This window comes from Pecten maximus, chromosome 17, assembly GCF_902652985.1.
Source record: "Pecten maximus chromosome 17, xPecMax1.1, whole genome shotgun sequence".
In the NCBI taxonomy this organism is placed as follows: Eukaryota; Metazoa; Mollusca; class Bivalvia; order Pectinida; family Pectinidae; genus Pecten; species Pecten maximus.
Genome location: NC_047031.1, coordinates 21,594,113 through 21,620,753, shown reverse-complemented (window position 1 = coordinate 21,620,753; position 26,641 = coordinate 21,594,113). Strand labels below are relative to the sequence as shown.

General features: G+C 35.4%; 1 protein-coding gene across 8 annotated transcripts in view; it reads right to left on the bottom strand.

Annotated features, from left to right (window-relative positions):
• The window catches only part of LOC117315027 (pyruvate kinase PKM-like), a 56,200-nt gene that overhangs the window by 19,699 nt on the left and 9,860 nt on the right, over nucleotides 1-26,641 (bottom strand). For 3 of the 8 annotated variants that reach the window (XM_033869158.1, XM_033869165.1, XM_033869160.1), the window contains exons 1-2: nucleotides 25,457-25,640; nucleotides 22,941-22,958 (exon numbers count right to left, since the gene is read on the bottom strand). In XM_033869158.1, coding sequence (XP_033725049.1) covers nucleotides 22,941-22,958; nucleotides 25,457-25,564 — 126 coding nt within the window. In that variant the 5' untranslated portion in view covers nucleotides 25,565-25,640. Of the gene's footprint in view, nucleotides 1-4,957; nucleotides 5,283-9,949; nucleotides 9,972-16,093; nucleotides 16,210-22,940; nucleotides 22,959-24,487; nucleotides 24,657-25,456; nucleotides 25,641-26,641 lie in introns of those variants that run through there. The other 5 variants (XM_033869162.1, XM_033869159.1, XM_033869163.1 and 2 more) reach the window with 5 other exon arrangements.

Genomic DNA, 26,641 nt, shown 5'->3' with positions numbered 1-26,641 from the left:
TCAATTCATAGCTTTGGAAAAACAATACAATAATATCAGCTGTACTCTGTAAATTAATGATTACTTGAAGACCCTGATCAGACAATTTTATGGTTGATATCACAATCTCATTGGAGAAATATATTTGATTTCCTTGTGCAATGTGAAGTCAGATGTGTTTGGTACTTGTTGGTATGCCTGTTGGTAGTTCCATTGTGACTATATACCCTAACTGTTCTCGTCCGAGATGATTTACATATTGTTGATGAAGCAGAAGACGTTTACCCTTCTAGAAAACCTCGTCTTTTTCTCCTTTTACTTTTTTAATGTATCTTCATGCAAATCTTATTTTTGTTCACATCATTCCTTTGTTTTATCAATCCCAAGGTGAAATTACAGCTGCGCGAGATTTTACACACAAACTGACACTGTGGAGATGAGAAGTTCCAACACTGAAGATTGTTACCTTATTATCAGACTGAAGTGTTGTAACACTTTCTTACTGTAATACGTACAACATGAACATTGTTAGTTGTGCATTTAAACATTCACAAATTACAATACCACACTAATACTTTTTTGTGTGTACCCATAAAGTTTTAACTTTGAAACCCAGGAATATTTTATGTTATACATTATGTACAATAGGACCTAACTGTTTATTTTCCGTGATTTATGCTTGCTATTCTCAAGGTCAGAATAAAAGCATAAAAAGCGATAAATAAAATTAACAGGAACATTCTTGGGGTTCTTTTTCGATTTTTCTCGTTTCACTTTATATATATATAATATCAGATGTTTCTGTCAATTAGACCAAAGAAAAATCTGTAGTATAGTTAACATAGTCAACAAAATTGTAACTTAAATTCTTGTTTCTCTACACATGTGATTGTAAGTTTTCAAAGTGTGTTACTGTTAGCTACTGCATCAAAATCATATCACGATAGAAAGAAAGTACCAAAACGCTGCAAACAAAAATAATACAACTATAGATTTTTTCTTACTTGATTACAATCTTACTGAGTATAGGCCATTATTCCAATACTGGTCTGTAGAGGGTCTTGCTATCTTTGACTAGACTGGCCACCAGACCCTAAGTTTTTGTTTTTTTCCGGCATAGCCGTCTAATTTGGTTTTGGCCCCGGATATGACGCGACAGGTGGCGTTCTGGTCAAGATGAAGTATGTGATGGGTCAATGTAGCGGTCAATGCAAAATGCTGAATATGCAAATGTTGTGACATATATGGAAACAAAAATGGCCTCCAATGTGAATCGACTGCGGTTGAAAACTATAACAGCTTCCGCAATGAAGAGAATAATAGGAAAATGGGTCAAACACAATCCTAGAATTAAACTTGGGAAGCAGTACAATAGATTGTAACAGTTCAAACATGAAAACAGCAGTAATACGGACGCCGCTCGTATTCTGCTTGATTGTTTGATAGTAGGTCATGATAATCTCGGTAATATTTACACAAATACAGTCTGTACCAGTACATCGCTACTGTCACTATACTATATGAACAGTGTTTACACTTATTTACACATAAATAATATTTACAGAATGTGTTATTTAACATTTAAACCACTGTGTATAATATCGTTATCCAACTAACCCAGATGGAATATAGATATCGCCTTGTAAACTATCGTGTGTTTGTGTTGCCACGATTTCAAAACAGTCGCGTAATGATCTAAAAATAATTTCCGCGCTAAATTTAGAGGGGGATTCCCAACTAAATCGAGTGGTCAAGCTGGACATAGGGATTGACTGTGAACATTGGAACAGCACAGAAATATAACTGGAAAGGAACAAAACGTGTACATTCAGTGAAAATTGCAACGTTTTTACCGTGATGTCCCTTTTAAATTGAATGCAAGCTGAATAAGTGGATACATCTATTCAAATGACACATTTGCAGTCTTTATATCTTATCACCAAAAATGATTCAAACTGATATAATTTTGTTATCCGTGCTGAAACTGCGCATTTATTAATTACATCGTAGTTCGTTAATTTATTTCACCAGTAGTTTTTCATTATAACCACCAGCATTAAAACTATGCCATTTATCTTTTTTAAAGATATTTCTTGTTAAGAATTGCCAAGCTAAATTCTAATACCAGATTATCTGCCCCTAGTTTGAAACTTCTAGAATCAGACATATCCTAGGGATCAAAATCATAAAGCTCAATTTTATTTAGTCTAGAATCAGACATATCCTAGGGATCAAAATCATAAAGCTCAATTTTATTTATAATTTTAATATTCTAGAGACAGGGGGCCAGTCTAATCTTTGACCTGTGGTCAAATTGTGATGTATAACAGGATGACCAACACCTGCTGCCTGTGTGTCGACACTAGGTGCATTATATATTGGGAGTGCATTATATATTGGGAGTGCATTATATATTGGGAGTGAAATTCGGTCGTATAACCGGGTAGTGATTTGACCTTGAGGTTGAGAGATAATAGCACATTATTTAGGTCAATAGTAGTACTACAATCACATAACTGAGGTGTTGTATAGATCTAGAGATAGCAAGGTTTTTGTTGTTTACTGACTAGAATTGTGTTTTAAATACCTGGAAGACACAGGTATTAGATCAGTCAGACATACCTTTAAGTGAAAACCTAATTATGGATTTTCATAATTAAAGCTCAAACTGAGGTCAACTAAAGTGTGTTATATGATACACTCCATTTCAAGTTTCTAAAATTTCTTAAGAAATTTCATTTGAAGAAAATGAATGGTCGACTATTGATATATGTATGACATACACGGTATCTCCTGGCGTGAGGCAAAATTTCTTTCATTTTAAACTCAATGTGTTCAAATTTTTGTGCGATTATCTTTTTTCCATTTCTGTGCAAATACCACCTTTAATCTAACATTACATCCATATGTTTACCTTTGGGATAATATATGTATATATACACAGTCAAGATCCTGCTTAACTGAAGAAAACATTCAGTTCCACAGTTAACAAAATCTACATAAAATATACCAGATTCTTTCTCAAGTTTGCCAAGGTTTAAATGTATATGCAACCACCCAACAACTCAGTCAAAATGGCAGAGCAATGTAGATCTACTATGCTTCACTGATGTTCTAGCTTGCTGCAAAAATATCAACTATTTCGGAGACATGAGGCAATTTATTTTCAAACTTGACCATTATGTGTTTTACTGTCTGCTGTTCTAATGCATGTTTTATTGGAATTCTTCAGACCCAGTTCAAAATGCAAAATCTACACTTTCATAAATTACAAGTTTCAAGTAAATACTAATTTTTGTAGCCATTCATCTCAGAATATTTGCTTTCCTGTCAATTTTCCTTGAAATTAACATATTGATGCACATGACCTTAAAAGTGTGGGTCAAAGTCTTTCAAATCCAGACTTTTTTAACATTATTCATTACCATGATAACTGGTCAATGCTATTAATTTTAACAAAACTGACTGATTTTCAGACTTGCATTGGAGTATTCTTGATTTCCTGTGTATCCAGCATGTTGTACTCTCTTAACCAAATTAAAACCATAAGTACCCCATTAATTTGACTTATGGGTGCTAGTGAATGTCATCTACCTAAACAAACTCAACAACATTATAGTTCTTTCCAGCATATATAACTATCCAATATAACTATTTCTGGCCATGAAGTCTCATCTTTGAAATGCAGATTTTTATTTTTCTTATTTTGTTTTCTAAAGATTTGACCTCTGTAACCTTGAAAATGGATACAAATCTTTCCAACTTTTTATTGTTGAAATACCATTATCAAAGGCTTTTTTGTCATTCTTGCGCTATTATTCAAGGAAGAAAAGGTTGATAATTAAACTGTCCCATAACAAGCTAAAATGCGTCACACCAGGGATTTTATTCATTGAAATTAAAAACTGTTCAATGCATTTACGTACACAAATCTCCATCAACCACACAAGGACATTGAGTTGTTGTTTTCCTCTTTTAATTTTTGACATCAGCATTTGACGTCAAGACTGCAAAAATCTCTGGGGTATAATTACATTTACAAGTTTTTCACTAGCGACCTTCAGACATTATGTAAGTTGATCGGCTATAAACCGACACGCTCATATATATCATTAACAACAGATCCAAACACTGCTGACCTTTCTTGTTTTACTCAAATAATGTAGAAGTTTCCTAATATAAACATCAGTTCCTGACCTTTATAAACTGTGGGCCATATTGCCTGTTGGTACATAATATATACACAATCATAATATACGTGAACAACAGCAATACAAAATCTAAAGTGGTGAACGAGTGAAGAATCTGTACATATAGCCTGGATCTTATTGGCTTCGAAAATAATGCATGTTATTATTTAATTCACTGACATAAGTTACACTCAATAACTTATACATAAAAGTCTATACTTGATATCAGATCATATACTATTGTTTACATATAAAAATGATATAAGCTATATATTTTATTCAAATGGAATACTGAGATCCATGGTGGGGATATGCAGTGGAGACTACAGATTTGAAATAGCTTTGTTTATTGTCATTTGTCACCATGTTGTTTGGACAGAAAATACCATCTGTGGATCCCCTAAACCCTTTATCAGACCAAATTAAGTCGGTGACCAATATCAGCCATAACCTTGGCCTCCTGTATAGGGAATCTAGCTAATTAAACACAAGCCTTGTTAGTTTGATGCTATATACACCTAACAGGATGGGTTATCTAAATATATCCAAATAAACAAACACGAATCAATGAAATCAGTCAGATAAACTTGGACTTTTAAATAACAGATGATCACTTTAGTATTAAATGTAAAACAAATATGTCTGTATCTTGGTCAAATCTACAATAAAATCTAAAACCATCACCAGAGAAAATTGCCACGTATATATATTGGGCATTAGATAAATGAGGGGAAAAAAAGCATTTCTGGAGAAACAAATCATTGCTGTATTAATAAATAAGTGATCACCTCTTCGCCATTGCTGGGTTTCAGCTGATCATGGTATATCATCCTCTGTTGGGCTGAGAACTTCTCTTTTTCTTCCCATGAAACTTTGGCCATGTTTGGTGGATTAAGGCCGTCTGTACTGTAACTGTCTTCAGACACAGTGAAAACAGATCCTCACAGACAGATCACAAACAGTAAATCAGACTTATCTTCAAGAATTTCAGTCATGAGTTGGTATCATATTTTCCTTCCTTCTGTTTTAGTATATTTCTGTGTCACCAGTCCTGTACATAACACTGTACTGGCTGAAGCGTTTCAGTGTTAGCTGGTAAATTTTAAATACATGAGTAGGTGACTTCACCTTGACCTACAGCAAATATAGCTCTCCCAGCAGCTATGTTCACATTTCCTTGTTCTTCCACAGGCTACAGTAAATGTAGTATTCAAACTGACCACTTCTCACTGGATGGTAATCGGTCAGTGGACAGTGATAAGGCTATGTGGTGAGGTATATTTAGAATTAATTGTTCCTGTTTGGGATTTTTATGATTTTATTGTCATAAGTGTAAGACAGCCATTACAACAGCTTATTATATATTTACATTTAAATGAGATGTTTAAAATCTATTGGTAGAGAACATGCAGCCATGCATTATAACAAAAAATGTATAAACAATTTTTTTCTGATCTACACAGAACAAACCTAGCACCCAAATCAAAATAATTTTGTAGAATAATGCTAATAAATTTATAAATGTATTTAGATGTGAAAGAACAGGGGTAAAACATTCCTGTCAAGTGCCCGACAGGAATCAAACCCAGGTCTCCTGAGTGATAAACCAAAGATCACACGCCTCTAGGCCTACAGGATGATGTAATATGTTTGAAGTGATAATGTTCGTATTAGTTAGGTTTGGAAATTACTTTATGGCTAGAAAATTGTGATGTTGTTATTTTCAGATAGTAGATAAAAGAAACAAATTTTTTAATTTTTTAATTTTTTCAACTTTATTAATTGGGAAACTTAATTGAAATGTTGGTAAAAATACAACATTTTTGGCATAGGGGAAACAGCCGATATTTGGCGATAAGATATCCTAACATCTAATTGGGCTCCACCCCTCTGACTTGGGGGACAAGACCAAACATTTATAGAACTATGGAGTCGTCTTCGCCCAAGGATGTACAAAAACAATACTTTTGGTTGCAACACAATTTCAAACCACCAATGATAATACCAATATGTTCACATACTGGCATATATACCAGTAATATATATATTCAGATTTTTTTAAAAACAAATTTCGATATTTCCTTTCAGAACTTGCATCCAACTACATTTAAATATTTGACAAAATCTGCTTTTGATCCTACTTCAAAAGTTGTTAATCTATTTTTTAATCTCGCATTTGAAATCTGATTAACCGAGAACTCCTACATTAACATTTGTGTAACAGGTGAGCCAGGGTTTGTAAAATACTACAATCATCAAACCAGGTCTATCAATTACAGAACTCCTTTCACCACCAGGGTAATCTGGCGGGATGCACCAACAGGCTTCAATGTCAAACCGTCAAGGTCAAACCACCAATGTCACTTATTGATCAATATACCAGACACGATGATCTGGTGTTCTGTGCTATATACTCTCTATAAAAATACAGATTCCAAACATTTTATACCAGACACGATGATCTGGTGTCCTGTGTAAAGCTATATACTCTCTATAAAAATACAGATTCCAAACACTTTATACCAGACACGATGATCTGGTGTTCTGTGTAAAGCTATATACTCTCTATAAAAATACAGATTCCAAACATTTTATACCAGACACGATGATCTGGTGTCCTGTGTAAAGCTATATACTCTCTATAAAAATACAGATTCCAAACACTTTATACCAGACACGATGATCTGGTGTTCTGTGCTATATACTCTCTATAAAAATACAGATTCCAAACACTTTATACCAGACACGATGATCTGGTGTTCTGTGCTATATACTCTCTATAAAAATACAGATTCCAAACACTTTATACCAGACACGATGATCTGGTGTTCTGTGCTATATACTCTCTATAAAAATACAGATTCCAAACACTTTATACCAGACACGATGATCTGGTGTTCTGTGTAAAGCTATATACTCTTTATAAAAATACAGATTCCAAACACTTTATACCAGACACGATGATCTGGTGTTCTGTGTAAAGCTATATACTCTCTATAAAAATACAGATTCCAAACACTTTATAAATTCATGAAATTAATGTGACTTAATCTAGAAACAGTAAACCTGTTTACTATAGTGATATAGTGAAGTACCTTGTTTACCGTTGAAGGTGTATGAATACGAAATACAAGAAAGTGTTGTAAGAAATTAATCTGATGAAGATTAAAAGGCGTCAATGTGGTGATAGTCAATCATGAAACCATATCTCACCCATATTAGCATATATAAGCAATTCCTGCCATTGGTATCTACTACCTACCTTTAACAATAAATTAAACGCCTGGCTACCTGGCTAATATTCCAGACAGATCTGTATCAGATGACCACTTACTGATTGACACTAGAGTGTGTCTGGCTGGCAAGCCCCAGCCTCTGGACCACAGTGTACACAAACACACTCAGCCTGCTAAGTGGAGACAGCTAGCTAGCACTGACCATTGGTATACCACTCAAAGGAGGAAACCACTTACAGGTAAAATTATAGAGGAGGAGGAGGAGGAGGAGGAGGACATATCAGCTTAAACAGTCTTGAGTCAGAGAGATCACCAGTCAACTATCTCTCATGGCAGGTGCACATGTCAACGACAATCAGACAGTTAGCTACCAGTTAACATGAATTATTGGGTATTTATCAACCCATTCAATGGATTAGTTGCATACTTGCCAACTTTTTAAAATTCTCATGGGGGAGAAAGTGCGTGGGCGACATTTTTTTGACCGGAAAACACATTTCACGCGCGACACATTTAGCAAACAAAAACTAAGGGGAGATAATTTGCTATTGGAAAATAAATTCCTTGCATGAACACTTAAGCTTCCTTCCCTCACTGAAAAAAGGTGGGAAAAAACTTATTTCAAGCTTGGCCAATGATCTTTTTTATTCAAGTTTGGAAAGATAATTCTTTAAGCAACAAGTTACAAGAAAGAAAAAAAAACTGCAAAATTACATCATTTTTAATTATTTCTGGAAATGATTTAACTCACTGTTCACTCTAAATAAAAGTATTTACTTAGATATGTTATGAAAATTATGTTGTAAGATAGATGTCAGTCAATTAAATGCAAATTATCACAATGATATCGCTTTCTATCAAGCTTTCTCTCCAGCAGTAAACTTCAAAAGAAAATACCTAAACTGTCACGATAAATATCTAGAGTACAATATAATATCTGAATGAAATTTCAAATGTTTCCTTTGGATTACAACAAAGACAATAATACAAAAAATAAAATAAAAAGGGCTGTACCAGCCGTTGTAATCACTATATAGGCTTACAACTCAGTACTTTGTAGGTGGGGACTGATACTTAAATTCAAAGTTTTAACATGACAGTATTTAGTTTAAGAAAGTGAGTATTTGTGGACATGTTTCTGTCTTTCAAAATGTGAATTGGGAAAGTTTCTGCCAAAATAAGTCTCTGCTAATTGACACGAAGTATGCTGATGCTACAGTGATTGAAACGACGTTACCTACCGGCAACCAGGCCTTCGGCCTATATGGTCGTTATTGTGAATTTATTTCCTTGTGCTAATTATCTAAAGATCAGCCAATGTTTAAATGTAGTTAACATTTTAATAAGTAATCTGTCAAATTTGATACTCCGTTGATAACATTGACAGTGTTGTTTTCACTTTTTCTGTCCGAGATATACTGTCAAGTAGAGGTCGTTTATGCGCTTGACATCAAAGGCAGTATACGAAGCCATTTACAAGCGTTTAATCAACCATGACTGACCTGCTACAAAACCTTCACCACGCGTCCTCAGCTTAATTGGTTTTAATTAATTGTTTATTTATCGGGGTATTGTCACCCCTTGCAGCCAGTGAAGTGTCAGAATTTCGTTACGGTCTGTGAGCAGGTCTCTGAGGTCAGTTAACTGACCAATGCCCCACACATATGCCTTTCACCAGCCAGCAAGCGTTACCTGTCATAGGCCTAAGTGAATCTAACAAGATGAATAGGGGCTCCATACGGGGTTATCAAGACATATTCTCCAAAATCGGGAGAATACACTATGTTTTATCTATACGATCGGGAGACGGGGCAGGGTGTCTGGAATCGGGAAATTCCCGACTAAATCGGGAAAGTTGGCAAGTATGTAGTTGTCAGATTGTATTTATTACTGGTGTGAATGCAACCTGGCTGACAAATCAAAAGAATGACCCCAGTTGTTTCATTTCTAACCAAACCTGAGTTGTGTTGAGGAAGTTTGCCAACTAAATGTTTCATGAGAACATGTCCCCCTGTCATGACGATCTGATACGGTAGACTTACATTTCATGTCATCCTGGTAAACTGCTTCCTTAAGGAACTAAGGTTGTAACTGGTGAAGATTGGGACAGGTGAAGATGACCACTTGGTAGAGAACTAAGCTTGATAAACTTTACAATATAAAGCCACTTCCTACCTACTAGTCAGTGAGGATGACCACTTGGTAGAGAACTAAGCTTGATAAACTGGTCCTAAGGTCATTGGTTGAAAATGATTGCTTCTTACATTTATCATTTATCATAAGCAGACCATTCAAAAATGCAATGAAATCAATGCTCGCTGGCCATAGTTGCCATCTAAGTATTTGCCCAAAAATTCATTCTCTCTCTCTCTCTGTTTATTAAAGTATTTTTGCAATTTGCTTTTAATATCTTTAAAAAAATAATAATTTTGCAATCTTTTTAAAACCATGTAATGTTCTGTACAAACATGTTAAGCAATTAGCATTTAACAAATACACATGTACAAAAACCAGCCACCCCACAAAAAAATTCCAAATACTTACCACTGATTAGTTGGTTTAAAATTCAATGAAACACTAAAATACACGTCCAGTGTTGATCATGTTATTGCCTTTTTGGTGTTAGCAGTCCAGCACTAACAGAAGATAAACTCTACAATAAAGACAAGTTGGCAGCAGCCGCGAGAAGTTCCCAATGTCAGGAACAAAAGTGTTGCATGCTTGAGTACATTTGTTTGTACAGACGTAATGTATAGCTACATGTGGTACTGCATCCAAAGCCTATTACTGCGCCCGACAGGTTGTTTTTGTTGTATAATGCATGCACTCTATATTCTCAATACACATATGTTTTTATATAATTTTATAAAATGTTTTCTTTGAATTTCTGTTCGTGATTGATGTGATAGTAAAAACACAATCAATCTGTCTGGTGATATTTTTATATAATTTTCTATTTTTGTGTAGATGTTTATAAACAAAATGCTTGGTTGACATCCTGCCGTGTATAACATACCTACAGTTTATATATTATATACCGACTGGTATGTGTTGTGTATGATAACAAGCCTGTGATATTGATTTGTCTATGAGAAACTGATTTAACATGACTGATCAGAATTTATATCAATTCTGCCATTTCTGTCCTGTCTACATACCAAAATTGCTAGGATTATTTTACTTGACTGAGTATAGATCATAAAAACTTCAGCATCTCAAATGGCTAAGGCATTACATCTACCTCAAACACATTACATCTACCTCAAACACATTATATGTTGTAGGAGTTTTAATTCATTGCAACTTTAGGGATTATACCACATATCTACTGGTGTAGAAATTAAAAGTGATTCCATTTCAAAATGATGGAACTTAATTTAAATTTTATTGAAAATGATGAACAAGAGGCCTAGAAGGCATGTATCGCTCACCTGGATAGTTCAGTAAGTATGGCAAAATACTCTGATTCAAGTTGAATTTCAAATATTTTCCTATTTTTGAACTGACTCTCCTAATAATGGTTCAAACTACAAGGTTGACTAAATCCTGTCATTCTTGAAAAAGTGTTATTTTTTTTTTTTTTTTTTGCTACATTTCCCTTATTGAGCCCCCTTTCTCCAAATAATTCTCAAGACCAAATTTCATCAAAATCCATTTAGTTTTTTCTGGACTAGAAGCGTTTCTAAAAGATTTATCCTTTTGGCCAGGTGAGCTAATTTTGTACAATATCATTACAAAGGGCAACAACTCTGTCAGTTGAATAATTCCAATTTTCGAACTCATCAAAGATCTTTTCAATATATGGCTATATGCAAAGTTTCATCAAACTTCGTTGATATTTACTCAAGTTGTCATATTCACAAGGTAATAATTGGCAGATGGACAGACGTCGGACGCCACGGAATGGCATAAGCTCACCTTTGTCCTTTGTCCAGGTGAGCTAAAAATGATAAAAATGTTGGGTTTTTTTTTTTCATCATTTATGTTAAAATATGCATATTCCAAGATCAATGCAATGTCAGACATTTCAAGAATTAAAAGGAAAATTATTGCATTTTATAACCAGTTGAAAACTGATCTCCCAAATATTATAATGGACTTTCCCGAATATAATAACTCTTGCAAAACCTCCACTCGAACTTCACTGAAAGAAATACCTTTTAAAACAGCTTGTCTTGAATGAATTGTCCACAAGTTTAGCATGTAAGTCACTATATCAGCTATATTCATAGCTAGAGTTTACTCAGATAACACCATTATGAGTGTGTCAAATCCACATTACAAGTTTATCAATGTAAATGAATATACACCCTGACCTTTTGGCCCCAAGCAATGCAGACTTACAACACAGAATACTAGGACATTAGTCAATCTGTCAAAGAACTAGACCAGTTTAAATCAAGTTCACATAATTTGTTTCAATTTCTATACTGATGAAATCTGAGGCAACAGAGTGAAGGCTGATGCAGGGGAAACAACTCCTGTATAAAATTCATGGAAATCAAGGGTAACAACAACTGCTGTATAGAATTCATGGACATTTGCTAAGGAGGGAAATATATCCACACTTAATTTCACAGGTATTCACTAACATAATCTGACACATCCATAAAAGCGAAATGTTCTCGCACCCATTGAAGAAATCATTAATATCATCTGCAGAATGGAAACATTTTCTTCAAAATTGTTAATTTCACATGTATAAGTAAAAGGAATTTTAAATGCATAAGAAAAGTTGCCCTCATCTTATTGATGAGAATTTATAATATAGCAACTGGATGCAAAACCTAAGTCTAACTGTAGAGGGATAATGAGCCTTACATGATCAACAGATGACAAATTATAATCCCCTATTGACTGGAAACTCAGTCTGGCCTGTTAACTTAAATTCACTTCATTATAGAGACTAAATCCACACCAAAGAGGTTGTCACTTCTATAGACTAAATCCACACCAAAGAGGCTGTACCACTTCTATAGACTAAATCCATACCAAAGAGGCTGTGTCACTTCTATAGACTAAATCCTTACCAAAGAGGCTGTGTCACTTCTATAGACTAAATCCATACCAAAGAGGCTGTACCACTTCTATAGACTAAATCCATACCAAAGAGGCTGTGCCACTTCTATAGACTAAATCCATACCAAAGAGGCTGTACCACTTCTATAGACTAAATCCACACCAAAGAGGTTGTGTCACTTCTATAGAGACTAAATCCATACCAAAGAGGCTGTGTCACTTCTATAGACTAAATCCATACCAAAGAGGCTGTCACTTCTATAGACTAAATCCATACCAAAGAGGCTGTGTCACTTCTATAGAGACTAAATCCACACCAAAGAGGCTGTGTCACTTCTATAGAGACTAAATCTATACCAAAGAGGCTGTGTCACTTCTATAGACTAAATCCACACCAAAGAGGCTGTGTCACTTCTATAGAGACTAAATCCATACCAAAGAGGCTGTGTCACTTCTATAGACTAAATCCATACCAAAGAGGCTGTGTCACTTCTATAGAGACTAAATCTATACCAAAGAGGCTCTGTCACTTCTATAGAGACTAAATCCATACCAAAGAGGCTGTGTCACTTCTATAGAGACTAAATCCACACCAAAGAGGCTCTGTCACTTCTATAGAGACTAAATCCACACCAAAGAGGCTGTGTCACTTCTATAGACTAAATCCATACCAAAGAGGCTGTGTCACTTCTATAGAGACTAAATCCACACCAAAGAGGCTCTGTCACTTCTATAGAGACTAAATCCATACCAAAGAGGCTGTGTCACTTCTATAGAGACTAAATCCATACCAAAGAGGTTGTGTCACTTCTATAGAGACTAAATCCATACCAAAGAGGCTGTGTAACTTCTATAGACTAAATCCATACCAAAGAGGCTGTGTAACTTCTATAGACTAAATCCATACCAAAGAGGCTGTGTCACTTCTATAGAGACTAAATCCATACCAAAGAGGCTGTGTCACTTCTATAGACTAAATCCATACCAAAGAGGTTGTGTCACTTCTATAGAGACTAAATCCATACCAAAGAGGCTGTGTCACTTCTATAGAGACTAAATCCATACCAAAGAGGCTGTGTCACATCTATAGAGACTAAATCCATACCAAAGAGGCTGTGTCACATCAATAGATACTCAATCTATACCAAAGAGGCTGTGTAACTTCTATAGACTAAATCCATACCAAAGAGGCTGTGTAACTTCTATAGACTAAATCCATACCAAAGAGGCTGTGTCACTTCTATAGACTAAATCCATACCAAAGAGGCTGTGTCACTTCTATAGATTCTAAATCCATACCAAAGAGGCTGTGTCACTTCTATAGACTAAATCCATACCAAAGAGGCTGTGTCACTTCTATAGAGACTAAATCCACACCAAAGAGGCTCTGTCACTTCTATAGAGACTAAATCCATACCAAAGAGGCTGTGTCACTTCTATAGAGACTAAATCCATACCAAAGAGGTGTCACTTCTATAGACTAAATCCATACCAACGAGGCTGTGTCACTTCTATAGAGACTAAATCCATACCAAAGAGGCTGTGTCACTTCTATAGAGACTAAATCCATACCAAAGAGTCTGTGTCACTTCTATAGAGACTAAATCCATACCAAAGAGGCTGTGTAACTTCTATAGACTAAATCCATACCAAAGAGGCTGTGTCACTTCTATAGAGACTAAATCCATACCAAAGAGGCTGTGTCACTTCTATAGAGACTAAATCCATACCAACGAGGCTGTGTCACTTCTATAGAGACTAAATCCATACCAAAGACGCTGTGTCACTTCTATAGAGACTAAATCCATACCAAAGAGGCTGTGTCACTTCTATAGACTAAATCCATACCAAAGAGGCTGTGTCACTTCTATAGAGACTAAATCCATACCAAAGAGGCTGTGTCACTTCTATAGAGACTAAATCCATACCAAAGAGTCTGTGTCACTTCTATAGAGACTAAATCCATACCAAAGAGGCTGTGTAACTTCTATAGACTAAATCCATACCAAAGAGGCTGTGTCACATCAATAGAGACTCAATCTATACCAAAAAGGCTGTGTCACTTCTATAGACTAAATCCATACCAAAGAGGCTGTGTAACTTCTATAGACTAAATCCATACCAAAGAGGCTGTGTCACTTCTATAGACTAAATCCATACCAAAGAGGCTGTGTCACTTCTATAGAGACTAAATCCATACCAAAGAGGCTGTACCACTTCTATAGACTAAATCCATACCAAAGAGGTTGTGTCACTTCTATAGAGACTAAATCCATACCAAAGAGGCTGTGTAACTTCTATAGACTAAATCCATACCAAAGAGGCTGTGTAACTTCTATAGACTAAATCCATACCAAAGAGGCTGTGTCACTTCTATAGACTAAATCCATACCAACGAGGCTGTGTCACTTCTATAGAGACTAAATCCATACCAAAGAGGCTGTGTCACTTCTACAGAGACTAAATCCATACCAAAGAGGCTCTGTCACTTCTATAGAGACTAAATCCATACCAAAGAGGCTGTGTCACTTCTATAGAGACTAAATCTATACCAAAGAGGCTGTGCCACTTAAGCTTCTATCTAGACTAAATCCACACCAAAGAGGCTGTGTCACTTCTATAGACTAAATCCACACCAAAGAGGCTGTGTCACTTCTATAGAGACTAAATCTATACCAAAGAGGCTGTGTCACTTCTATAGACTAAATCCACACCAAAGAGGCTGGGTCACTTCTATAGACTAAATCCATACCAAAGAGGTTGTGTCACTTAAGCTTCTATCTAGACTAAATCTATACCAAAGAGGCTGTGTCACTTCTATAGAGACTAAATCCATACCAAAGAGGCTGTGTCACATCTACAGAGACTAAATCCTTACCAAAGAGGCTGGGTCACTTCTATAGACTAAATCCATACCAAAGAGGCTGTGTCACTTCTATAGACTAAATCCACACCAAAGAGGCTGTGCCCTTCTATAGAGACTAAATCCACACCAAAGAGGTTGTCACTTCTACAGAGACTAAATCCATACCAAAGAGGCTGTACCACTTCTATAGACTAAATCCATACCAAAGAGGCTGTGTCACTTCTTAGAGACTAAATCCATACCAAAGAGGCTGTGTCACTTCTATAGAGACTAAATCCATACCAACGAGGCTGTGTCACATCTATCGAGACTAAATCCATACCAAAGAGGCTGTGTCACTTCTATAGACTAAATCCTTACCAAAGAGGCTGTGTCACTTCTATAGAGGCTAAATCCATACCAAAGAGGCTGTGTCACATCTACAGAGACTAAATCCATACCAAAGAGGCTGTGTCACTTCTATAGAGACTAAATCCACACCAAAGAGGTTGTGTCACTTCTATAGAGACTAAATCCTTACCAAAGAGGCTGTGCTCCTCACCTGTCTAAATGTTCCTTATTTTCTTGCGATCTCCCTCACCTTACTATACCTCACCTTACTATACTACTGTGTAGCAAGACTCTCTTACTAACAGGTGGGGAAATCTAACCTCATTACTGTACACTTCTGACAAGAACACATACATAATAATAGATATCATTCATGTCCAGTAGGATAAGTTGGTTAGGGGGTCAAGGTTAAACTGACCAGTTATCACCAGATTTAAATCACAAGTTCAATATTTATGACAATTGATATTTACCTAGAGAATGTCCAGAAACTGCAGATCTGGTGATGGGTACTGTCTATCAGGCCCTGATTTTGGCAAACCTTGCAAGGTAGAGAAAATGTCCTTCACACTTAGCTTGTTCTTCACTAGCTTGGAGATGTGTATACATGTGTCTGGTGGTATATGTACATATAGCTGAGCTACATATAGCAGCCGTCTGCAGTACTGCACCACCAGTATGATGAAAACAGACCTGCGATTGGCACAATCCCCACACAAGGTTATCGCTAACAACAATAATGACATTATACCTACAGCACAATCAACAATATATACATCCATCAGATCCAATGGATCCAGGACTTTCCACACCAGAAACATCTGACAAGATCAGGAATCGATCTTTGCAAAGACAGATTTATTCCCAATATACAGGATTATGTTATGTAAAATGATGTATAACTGTGAGTATTTTTCAGACAGACTAAGGATTGATTTACCAGCAGTATAAATGTCAGAATAAAGCTTTGATGCAGTGCCAGTGGTTGATATAACTACGGGATACCTATAGGGATGCTGCATTGCACTCAAAGTGGCTGGACATCTCAAATTTGAAGAGGAAGATGATTGTAAAAATCAAAGTAAGAAATCTGTAGATACTGAAATATATGTACTAGAACCTGACTCTATTAAAAAGTTTTCTAAATTTAACAGTGTAGAATCAATATCCGGCTGTTCTGTATCCTTTATTGTTACATACTTTCATGATACGACGAAGGAAGACAATTCTTTATTTGTACTCAGACCTAAAATTCCTTACCTGCAGTACTAAATCATCTAGAGAGAAATATCTGAAGCTACCACAGTACCAATGACAAGTAAACATTCATCAAAAGACATTTTGATGTCAACAGCTCCTGACATTATCATATCTTAATTTATCATTATCAACTACTGTGTATATCTATTGACAGAAACTATCACACATTGATAAAACAAGAGCTCTACTGCTGTATGTAACCAGTGTTAACAAAAAAATAACCTTATTATGACCATTTACAAGTGTATAATTTTACAAGTGTATTAGAACTTTTACAACTACTGTATATTATTAATGAATGACCTTTAACAAGTATATCAATGACCATTTACAAGTGTATTAATGACCTCTACAAGTGTATTAATGACCATTTCCATGATTATTAACGACCGTTAACAAGATTATTAATGACCTTTTACAAGTGTATAAATGACCTTTTACAAGTGTATAAATGACCTTTTACAAGTGTATAAATGACCTCTACAAGTGTATAAATGACCTCTACAAGTGTATTAATGACCTCTACAAGTGTATAAATGACCTCTACAAGTGTATTAATGACCTCTACAAGTGTATAAATGACCTCTACAAGTGTATAAATGACCTTTTACAAGTGTATTAATGACCTTTTACAAGTGTATAAATGACCTCTACAAGTGTATAAATGACCATTTACAAGATTATCAATGACCATTTACAAGATTATCAATGACCTTTTACAAGTGTACGACCTTTTACAAGTGTATTAATGACCATTTACAAGTGTATTAATGACCTGTTACAAGTGTATTAATGACCTGTTACAAGTGTATTAATGACCTGTTACAAGTGTATTAATGACCTTTTACACGTGTATTAATTACCTTTTACAAGTGTTTTCATGCCAATTTACAAGTTCAATAAGACCTTTTGTGAACCTTTAAAGTGTATTTCAGGTGTATTGAGTAGTTTTTTCTTCCTTTTTTTTATTTTCACATGTTTTATACCAATGGATCACATTCCATCCAGAATTAAACTAACATCAATCCAGAAAATACTTCATTGCTGAATCCTTTAACTCTGTAACTCCAGGATTAAGGTTCATGGAGCAGAACGGGAAGAGCGATGCAATAAAAAATTAAAAATTAATGATCTGTGAATGAATAACTGTGCACTATACATTGTAAGCATATTTAATGAAAAACTTATGATTAATAAATCATCATGGTTGTCTACATAGTATAATAAATCATCACTTACCAATTTATAAGGACAATCAACAACCAAAGTGTGTAGATAATTTAAAATCCCTTTAAGTGCACATGTACCTACTTACATGCATGTAAGTGCAAGCTTTATTAACTCCCAAAATCTCTGTCCACTAAGAGTAAGAGGCAAGCTGCAAATTCCATATAATACTTCATCAGAAAAATTCATGAACACAAGAATAAATTTCCAATTATTCTGTTTATGTTTTAAATTTTTCAAGGTCATGTATGCCCTCACTTCTTGAATGCCAAAGTCAGCTACAAACATGCTGACTGTAGATTCAAATGTTACTCAGGGAATTCAAATGTACAAATAGACAGAGGAAAGTCAGACTGACAGAGGAAAGGACAGAATGGCAGACAATGTTAACTGGGTTTTCATGTCTCAAAACGTCGCCGGTGTGCACGTGTCCAATCCTGGAAATTGTAACTAAACCAATACTACAAGAAACAGCCATAGAGCTTATGTAACATTCGTAAGGCTTGTAAAAACTGTTACACAAGTGTACACAGTACAGTCTCCACACATATACACAATCACTACAGAACAGGTAGCAGCTCATCTAAATTTACAATTTTCTACGTTCAGGATGTCATTATGACATCTGAAGTTACCAATGTTAACCCAGAAGCTTAAAATAAATTAGCCTGTTGACAAAATTGTTTTATGCAGCAAACTTAAAACAGCAAAAAATTCAAATGACTCTTTAGCATTAACACCATTCCATATGCATGGTGCATGAAATTAACATAATTTCACAAACCAGCAACAACATGCAAATTCATTTATATACATGAATATTATCAATATATTACATAAAAAGTTAAACAAGATATCAAACCTGTATGATCACCTGTATTTGGCCTGAACACTTGTTCGAAAAACTCAAACAGCACAAATATACATGTAGTATGTACAATGTATTCGCATGTAGCACACCCTTCTTCGCCGATTTCACAACACAGAGAAATCAGCTGATCAATATTGACATCATCAACATGCAAAAACTTAAAATTCCAAGTTAATTAGAAAGGGGAAATCATGCAAGCATTTTAAATTTTCAATAGCAGAACCTCATTGTGGCTGGGGGTCATAAGTAGAAATAAGAAGATGAAGATTCAAATTGAAGATACAGATTGAGTTAACTGATTGACTAGATCAATTTTGGTCTCATCAAAGTTTCATGCCACCTAATATAAGCCACAAGAGCAGGAGAAAACCCCTGATCCAATGTAGGCCCCAGCCACACCATTGTTTTGATATGATTTCCTTTTTTGGATACAGCATGTAATGTTTTTCCTCAAAGGGCACCAGTAGCCTGCAGAACCCAAGTACATATCAGACACATTATGATGTCACAGACAGGCCATTAAATCTAAAGAAAATCAATAATTATTTCATTCACAACTAATGATCAGCAAAATTGGTTCAAGCATTATAAAATTTTAATCAATTCTGATTTCAATAGCTGATGACTTATTGTTCCAGACATGACATGTTTTTTTATTGTATTATAATATGTACTAATGTATCCTTTAAAAGCTGGAGAGGAGAGGTAGAGGCCAACACATTAAATTTGTATAGGATGGTATTGCTGCAGAAAAATCAAATAGCAATTTAAGTATTTTGATTGCATAGATGCTGTACAATCGCATTAGAGTAAATAGACATGAATGTGCTTGTGTGTGAGACATGGGTTTATTACCAGAACCTCAAATAAGACCCTACCACTAGTGTAAAAGTTAAAGTTTGGGGAGGGCTTATTTGTGAACAACTTCAAGCTTACTGAATTTCAAACTTGATGATTCTTTAAAAATTAGAAAGGGGCTTATTTGTGGGCAGATTATATATAGGTATATGCGATTTATACCATAATAAGATTACTCCTGTGAGCTAGACCACAGATGTCCAATACATCTGCAACGTTAGATATGTATACATATTATGTAACAAATTTGAACCAGTCAGTACATATTATTTATATATACTTGATGAATTATGCATCCTTTTATCTGGTAAAACAATTATGTATGTATATATCAATGCATATTGCGCAGTCCACATAATTTGTAAATCAGATTATGCTGACCTGAGCTCTTGTAAGGAAATAAGAAACTAAGCTTAAACAAGAGGCCTATAGGGCCTTAACGGTCCCCTGAGTTTTGATATATTTTGGCAGATTTGATTTCTGTGACCTTAAATTTGAGGTCAATCTTGTTCACCCCAGCATGCTAAAGGCCCAATATCAGGTCTCTGGGCCTTTTGCTTAACGAGAACAAGTTGTTTATTGATTTTAGTCTGGGAAACTCTGGACAGAGTATACATAGTTGACAATGGACCACCAAACAGCTTTCCATCTCTGGATGCTAAGCCCACCTATATATAGTTGACCAATAGAAACATCAGTCAGTTGAGTAAATCCTAATTTCATCAAAAGTCAAAGACAGTACAAGATAGAGAGAGTCAGAGGGGATACCATCAGGAATGTAGCTATATAAGGCCTTTGCTCGGAGAGGACAGCGTCAGAGGGGATACCATCAGGAATGTAGCTATATAAGGCCTTTACTCAGAGAGGACAGCGTCAGAGGGGATACCATCAGGAATGTAGCTATATAAGGCCTTTGCTCGGAGAGGACAGCGTCAGAGGGGATACCATCAGGAATGTAGCTATATAAGGCCTTTGCTCGGAGAGGACAGCGTCAGAGGGGATACCATCAGGAATGTAGCTATATAAGGCCTTTGCTCGGAGAGGACAGCATCAGAGGGGATACCATCAGGAATGTAGCTATATAAGGCCTTTGCTCGGAGAGGACAGCATCAGAGGGGATACCATCAGGAATGTAGGTCTGTGCTCAGAGAGGAGAGTGTCACTGTCAGAGGGGATACCATCAGGAATGTAGCTATATAAGGCCTTTTCTCGGAGAGGACAGCGTCAGAGGGGATACCATCAGGAATGTTAAAAGCCTTTACTCAGAGAGGAGAGTGTCACTGTCAGAGGGGATACCATCAGGAATGTTAAAAGCCTTTACTCAGAGAGGAGAGTGTCACTGTCAGAGGGGATACCATCAGGAATGTAGCTATATAAGGCCTTTGCTCGGAGAGGACAGCGTCAGAGAGGATACCATCAGGAATGTAGCTATATAAGGCCTTTGCTCAGAGAGGACAGCGTCAGAGGGGATACCATCAGGAATGTTAAAAGCCTTTACTCAGAGAGGACAGCGTCAGAGAGGATACCATCAGGAATGTTAAAAGCCTTTACTCAGAGAGGAGAGAGTCATAGGAGATACCATCAATGATGTAGGTCTGTGAAGAGAGAGGTAACATCAGGAGTAGACCTTCGATACTGGAGAATGGAGGTGTGAGATTAATTGCTATCCAATATTAACTGAAGACTTAATAAAAGCTGGAAATGGAAAGGCGACTTCATTTATTCCCTTAACCATACAGAAACCCACAGAACTTAGAAATTCCAGTCACATTTTTTTCCCAGTTCCAGTCAATCCAACAACTTTTTGTTCAATTCAAGTTTCCTGTCTTCTTTTACATCATACATTATCTCACAACAGCATCCTGCTCTTAACTTTGTCTTCCGTTCTATCTATTTTATCTGACATCAATCAATTTATTCCTTTCTTTAAATATCTCTGATTATAAAACATACTGTCCTCACATTTTCCCATTCCTTACTGTCATTATATAGTTACATGGTTTTAGGAAAGTAATACAAAATACAAACCACTCAATACCAAATGGCACCACTTGAGCAATGCGTGTACCAGGTTTCATGATGTTTTCTTTAACAGTTAATGTTTTGGAGTTGTATTTCAGAAACAGTAATATTCAGGATTTTAATAATTTGCTTCCATACAGTCTAGGAAAGTAATGACATCATGTAAACCACTTCATACCAAAAGGCATATCATGTACAAGAGCAATACTTTCTTTACCTAGTAAACCTAAGGTATCATTTAACACATATATATCAGACTTTTTGTCTCATTCCGGAAAGAAAATTGGTGAATTGGGAAAGAAACTAATTACTTTCAGGAATAAATTGCAGATTTCGGTAACTTGGCTTATATACAGAATATATTCCACTGGAAATTAGGTCCATTATCGGCCAAGAAAAACCCCTGCATATGATTATGTGTTGTAAAGGTTTACATATTTAGTAGCCTGTATTTCCGGAGTTACCCTTAGAAACCCCTGAATATGCATTTTATATTCTGTACCAAGGTACATGTAACCCGAGTTTCCTCTGGCCCCAACACCAGACATTAGACACATTGACGGACAGATGTAAACTTGCGCTAACCTCCTTGTTACCGATACATGCTTACCTACAAGTTACAACTCACCATAGAGGTTTATTTTCAAAATTGCTAGTACATATAATTTTAATTATCTGGAGAAATTAGGGTGAATGAGGACGATTATTGTTTTCAATTGAATTTAGTCCAACCAATTTAATAGACCTGTGATACATGCTATGTTACAAAATAAGACAGAAATAAAGAAACTAAAGATAAAATCTCAAGTGTTAAATTTCTTGATCAATGCTTGCTGTACAAATCTGGCAGACAGCCATGATAAAACCTTTTTGATGAAACATAATACTGTATATATATATATATATCTATGTATTCATGTAGTATATAGACACAAAAGAAAATACAGGTGTGCTGAAAATGAAAAAAAATATATATACTTGCAAGAAATTTAAGTTGACTTGGTTCATTACTTCATGTACATTATATTTTAATGAACTAAAGAAAATGAACATCAAACTCAAAGTAATTACATTGTACTTACATGCTTTTGGTTGGACATCTGAAAAGAAAAGAATGTACATAGAGTTACTTCCCTTGGGCCAATAAAAACCTCTCAATGGGGTGTTGAGCATTTTCAGTCTTGCTCCATTTCATTTCAAAATATTTTATTCAATCAAGCATTTTAATTAATTTACATACAATATTTCATAATAGAGATATAATTTAGATATAAAAATAGATTGGACAACAGGCTAAGCCTATACAGGTCCTTTCCGTACTTCTGTTATCATAAATATAAATAATCTTAGTGGTATAGCTGTATTTCTAATTATGTAACGATATATTATGTTATATGTCTTGCTCCATAATTACTTTCAGAAAATATAGCATTAGAGTGTATCATTTGCAATGAGATTACAGGGATGGCCACTAACAGTTATCCCTGCTCTGCCTGGAATCTGGTCAGGCTGCCAGAATGTTCAGACCTGGCCAACATGTTCAACCAAATTAACAATGTATTATGTCCACCTCAAGTTTTCTACATTTACTTCAATAATTTTATTTTCAAAATCTTAGAAAACCCTGGATAACCTCTTGATATAAAATTTAATATTTCATGCTCCGAATGAACCATAATACAGAGAACTGTATCCAGAATTCAATTCTCCCCGTGGTATGGTATCAGCTGGGCTTGGTTGCATTGGAGGGACATGCCCTTAGATCCCACTGAAGGGGCTTCACCTTTGGCTGCATGAATAGTATATAGACTGCTCTGGTTAACTCATTTCAAAATCTGACAGCCTAGTGGTCTGCCAAGGCAATGAAGTCCATTGAGTGCACTGGTTCTTATAGCAATCTGCATCAACTTCAAATCTTCACATTATGACTTTTTTCGGGTGAAATGATTTTTGACCAATCTAGATTCTATCCGTTTACAGGGATAACTCTGGCTCTTAAAACCTATGGGAGATTTTATGAGATTAGCAAAATTCCTATGAGATTTGTCTGTATAAAGAGGTACAATTTTGAATTTTTAATGAGATTTTTTTGAAAAACATGGGTAAAAATCCCCAAATCTCTGCCCAAAGTGATCCCTGCATTTAGAAAAAGGACTATTTTTGAGGAGTTCCAAACCTGGTTTATAATTTTGGGTATGATATTCATTACCTGCACCTAAAACCTTGACACTAATAAGAGGCCTGTTGGATTTTGAAGAAAAAAAAATCATAATTCATCAGACATGCCCCCCGGGCACACGTGTATTCACCTGTGAAAGCATCCGTGGGAGAGCATGATGTAGGTCTACATTTATAAGAGAATAAAATATTTGAGACAAAAAACAACATAATCACGATAATGTTGAATTGTTATCTATGGCCGGGGACACATAAATCGATCATAATTTAGTCATATGCCGAGAAACATACAGGGATACTTTACATAACATCACAAAATACAGCTGACTCAGTGACAGACGGAGCGTAGCCACACAATCAGATTCAGGCTTATAATAAAAATAAAATTAGTTTTTGCTATTGTTTCCTCTTAAATAGATCAGAAAATCGAACACAGCCCATTCCTAATCACCTTTCTGCTAGTCCAAATGCGTTGACAATGAAGATGCACCTAAATGTTTCAGTGTAAAATGCGACTATCCTCTCCAAATCTCCCTCGCTTGGTCACAGTCAACCTTCCCAAAGTCGCTTTTTGCACACTTCCGGCAAGTGATCGGTGACCTTGCACCGCTGTGAATAACCTTCGAATCAACGACCGGGCATATAATTAAATCTTGTATAAGTATCACCGAAATCGCACACACTTTATTTGACATTATACCTTGCATTTTACCTAATTGTTGCTGGGATTAGATTGTTTTAGATCAGATAAAATAATTTAAATTATTTAGTTTCGTATAAAATAATTAGAATATGGCGGGAAATTTAATTTAGTACCAGCCTAGACCTAGCGTTAAAACATGTATGCAAAGATCTAAATATTGATTTTGATAGAAATATCACTACTATAGTATGCATAATGATTAGTAGTCCTTCTGCTGTACTCGATAAACTGGACATATTGAACGAGTTTAAAGTCACACATTGATTCACAGTTGTTTGGATCTTCCCGGCACTCCTGAGTTTTTAGATTCTAGTTTATTTCAAGGATAATCTAACAAATACTAGAAAAAAATACAGTATAGAATTAGGTTGCGTGCACTATCTTCCTTAATACATTTGTATTATCAGAACCACTAATATATTTCTTAATGCAATTATTTTAATTTGTTGGTAAGCACTCCCACGCATCCCCATCCTCACCAGCAAAATCAACAAAGAACAAAACAAAACTGTGCTACGCACACTACTGTAGGGTGTAGGACACATGCTGTAACGAATTGTCACATCCCTGCATGTGTATTGGACGGCCGTCGATTTTGTTAATAAAAGAGAATAATTATTCATGGATAAAATAATCTTCCGGCATAAAACTTCAAGATTCATACATCAAGATTCTGCTTTGGTTACGCAACGGTCACCGGTCAAAATTCAATCTTACACAATTCGGTTCTGGTCCCCTGCTTCCAAAGCTCCCGATTCTTCGCCCAAATGTCTCTACAAATAGTTCACATCGTCTGACAAAGCAATGAGGCCGAATAACTAGCATACGCTTAATAACTTGGTAGACCTTCTAAAGGAAGACTGTAAGCTTCTCCTGATACACAGGAAAATATGACGTTTGCACAAACGTCAAAAAGCCAACGTCATAAACTATGACGTCATCAACAATTAATATGGAAAATGGAAACCCCATACACTGATTCGAATGGAATTAAGAACTAGATCTACATGTAGTATAGATGTTATTTCAGGATTACGGCTTGATTATATTTTTTTATGTTTTGCAGATATAACAAAAAAACGGAGTACACTATAACTAAACCGCGAAGCAGTTTTTGTGTTATAGCTGAATGACATGAATAATATATTCAAGTTAATACTTATAGTTTAGCCTAACACAGTACTATACACAATCCCTGTGGAAATCTTTTTTTTTTTTTTTGTTTTTTTTTTTATTGACGGAACTATTTTCTCATAGAAATTATTACGCCGCTGTATCAAGCAACCAAAAGCGACGTTACAAACAGCGGAGTCTTTTTTTACGTTTGGGGCTTTGATTTTCTTAGCCACTAAAATGCTTTTTACAAGCAAGATTAAATTATACAAAAAAAAATATAACATCATATTCTTGTTTTGAATTGATCATAATCACTCTTGGTGATTGAGCATTATTAAAACAAGTTCTTTTAAATTTTGCGAATCTTTCTTCTTTTAAAAAAAATCATTTCAGAAAGAAATTATGGCCCGATGGTAACTTCAATCAACATGTCGAAAAGCTGAAGATAATAGAAAAGAGGAATATGAGAAGTCAAGGTTACATTACAAATTACAATATCACTGGACATATTTGGGAAGAAAGAAGGAAAAAGGAAAATGCGACAAAAAACAAACTTAGAAAAAAAAGAGAAAAAGGAAAGAACCTATCACGTTAATTTAATTTTAACGTTGTCCACTCACAGCCTCTGTACTGATGTTATAATTACTGACTACATGTGTATAGTATGTTTTTTATTTTGATTATTTTTGGCTATCGTAGTTACTACTCAGGACACGATACTACTCAGGACACGATACTACTCAGGACATGATACTACTCAGGGCACGATACTACTCAGGGCACGAT